The 2,500-nt window shown below is 32.2% G+C and overlaps 1 protein-coding gene across 12 annotated transcripts in view; it reads right to left on the bottom strand.

The window, feature by feature from the left end:
- The window catches only part of LOC145265495 (paired box protein Pax-6-like), a 1,005,138-nt gene that overhangs the window by 17,476 nt on the left and 985,162 nt on the right, over positions 1-2,500 (bottom strand). For all 12 annotated transcript variants that reach the window (XM_080121382.1, XM_080121379.1, XM_080121386.1 and 9 more), the window contains 2 exons: positions 2,153-2,319; positions 758-793 (listed from right to left, as the gene is read on the bottom strand). In XM_080121382.1, the coding sequence (XP_079977508.1) occupies positions 758-793; positions 2,153-2,319 (203 nt within the window). The remainder of the gene's footprint in view (positions 1-757; positions 794-2,152; positions 2,320-2,500) is intronic.

Genomic DNA, 2,500 nt, shown 5'->3' with positions numbered 1-2,500 from the left:
TTAAGGTCTTGGTATTAGCACTGAGGACCCAATCGGCAGTTTTCCGTAAGGTGGTGTATCGTTTTTACCTCTCCACATGGACATAAAGGTGAGGCCTCTAGGTCCCACTTGTGGAGATTGTCTTTTGTTTTGCCTTCTTTGGCTCTGGCTCTATTTAGAGTCACCCAGTTTTTTCTACCAAGGTTTGAACCCTGGGGGAGTTTTTCTTTTGGGTCTGGTAGGGCTTCATTTTTATTTCTGCTGTTATAGTCTCGCCATCGTTCCATCCTATAGGAGGCAGCTTGCCTGGGATCGGGGGCAAGTAGCAAACCTTTACGTGGTGCCCCTGTTAATCTTCGGAGACCGATTGCTACACCACGCATAGAAATATACCCATTACCAGAGGTTCCTAAATTGCTAATATTAAATAAAAATAACGAATAAATAAGGCTATTGAAAGAGGTTCAAAGTATTGGAAATCTAGGGAGACTTGCTGTCACTCAGTCTGCAGGGACAGCAGATGTTAATATCATATTAAAATCTCTGATAATGGCCTGTTTAGTTATCCCCGGTGATTACAAATAATAAATATTATCATTATATTAATAATAATAATAATAATAATAATAATAATAATAATAATAATAATAATAATAATAACAACAACAACAAAACTAAGAATGATTACATTCATAATAAATTATTATACTAATTATTATTTAACCATTAATAATCAGAGTAATGGTGAATGTAAAAGTGTATTAAATAAGTTACTTACCCCAAACCACTTGCAACATCCCATCCTTTAAGATCCCTAAAAGAAATTAAAAAAATAGCGAAATTAAGATTATAATAACATTGTTTTGTTTTTGACAACGTTCAAGCAAATGTTTTTATTATGTAAACGTTAAGAAAATTCTCGAATTAAAACATCACGCCGCACAAAGAGAGCACACTATGGTTATAAATAGATTTTAGGTTTGGAATAATTTGACCCTTATGCGTCGGCGAAAATAGAGATCATAATACAAAATTGTAAGTATGTAATTGCCAAAGTGATGTGCAAATAAGTAGTAGTTAGAATTTATTGTTTGACAAAAGGAATATATAGAAGGGGTTATGTTAATTTCCTTAATCCATGGATTTTCAACAACGGCTATATCATCAGAAGAAATGAAATGCAGTTAGCAAAATTTTCAGCTGCGAATGGACGCTATTTTGCTTTTCAGCACAATTATTGAAAATAGTTTTCTGAGTGGTTGTTTATTAAATTATACGAAAAGAGAAGTTGATACAACCTGGGTAATCCATTATCGGAAGGAGTCCAACGTCGTTTAGGGTTATAAATCCAGGTGGGCAGAAAATTATATATATACACATACACACACGTGTGTATATATATATATATATATATATATATATATATATATATATATATATATATATATACACACACACACGTATATATATATACATACACACGTACGTATATATATATACATACATACACACGTACGTATATATATACATACGTATATATATACATACATACACACGTATATATATACATACATACACACGTATATATATATATACATACATACACACGTATATATATACATACATACACACGTAAATATATACATACATACACACGTAAATATATACATACATACACACGTAAATATATACATACATACGTATATATATACATACATACACACGTAAATATATACATACATACGTATATATACATACATACACACGTATATATATACATACACACGTATATATATACATACACACGTATATATATACATACATACGTATATATATATACATACACACGTATATATATACATACATACGTATATATATATACATACACACGTATATATATACATACACACGTATATATATACATACACACACGTATATATATATACATACATACACACGTATATATATATATATATATATACATACACACGTATATATATATACATACATATATAGTTTCTCTGTTTTATAACCACAAAAAATGTTACAATAATTCTGCTCCCTGTACAGGGTTGAGGGTTGGGTTGCATTTAATAATAATTTACGAATACACCACTGTTTCATAAGAACAAAAGAAACGAATTCTTGCTCGTATGTCGGGAAGATTACACACCTGTAGGATTCGGCCATGGATGCCAGCGGTTGATTGATCGTCGGGTACATAGAATGAGGAAAGCTGCTGTTTATGGGTAGCCGGGTGGAACCGTTCGCTGCTTCGCGCCTCTGGTTTCGGAGTTTCTCTTCTCGGCGCCATTTTGCCCTCCGATTTGAGAACCACACCTAGGCAGAAGAAAAGAATATTCGATTTAGACTTATTATAGACCGGTAGATACACAGAATCGGGAGCACACGGTAACTCGTAAACCCTAAAATCAATTCATAACAAATTGATTAGAATTGAATTTGTCATCTGATGAGTTTTTAGGTTTATAAGGTTGTTTATCTTTGACTGATAGTTAGG

The sequence above is a fragment of the Euprymna scolopes genome, chromosome 40 (assembly GCF_053919585.1).
Source record: "Euprymna scolopes isolate OS-2025 chromosome 40, ASM5391958v1, whole genome shotgun sequence".
Classification (NCBI taxonomy): Eukaryota; Metazoa; Mollusca; class Cephalopoda; order Sepiida; family Sepiolidae; genus Euprymna; species Euprymna scolopes.
Note: the sequence above shows the minus strand (reverse complement) of the source record. Positions and strands in the feature narration are given on the sequence as shown.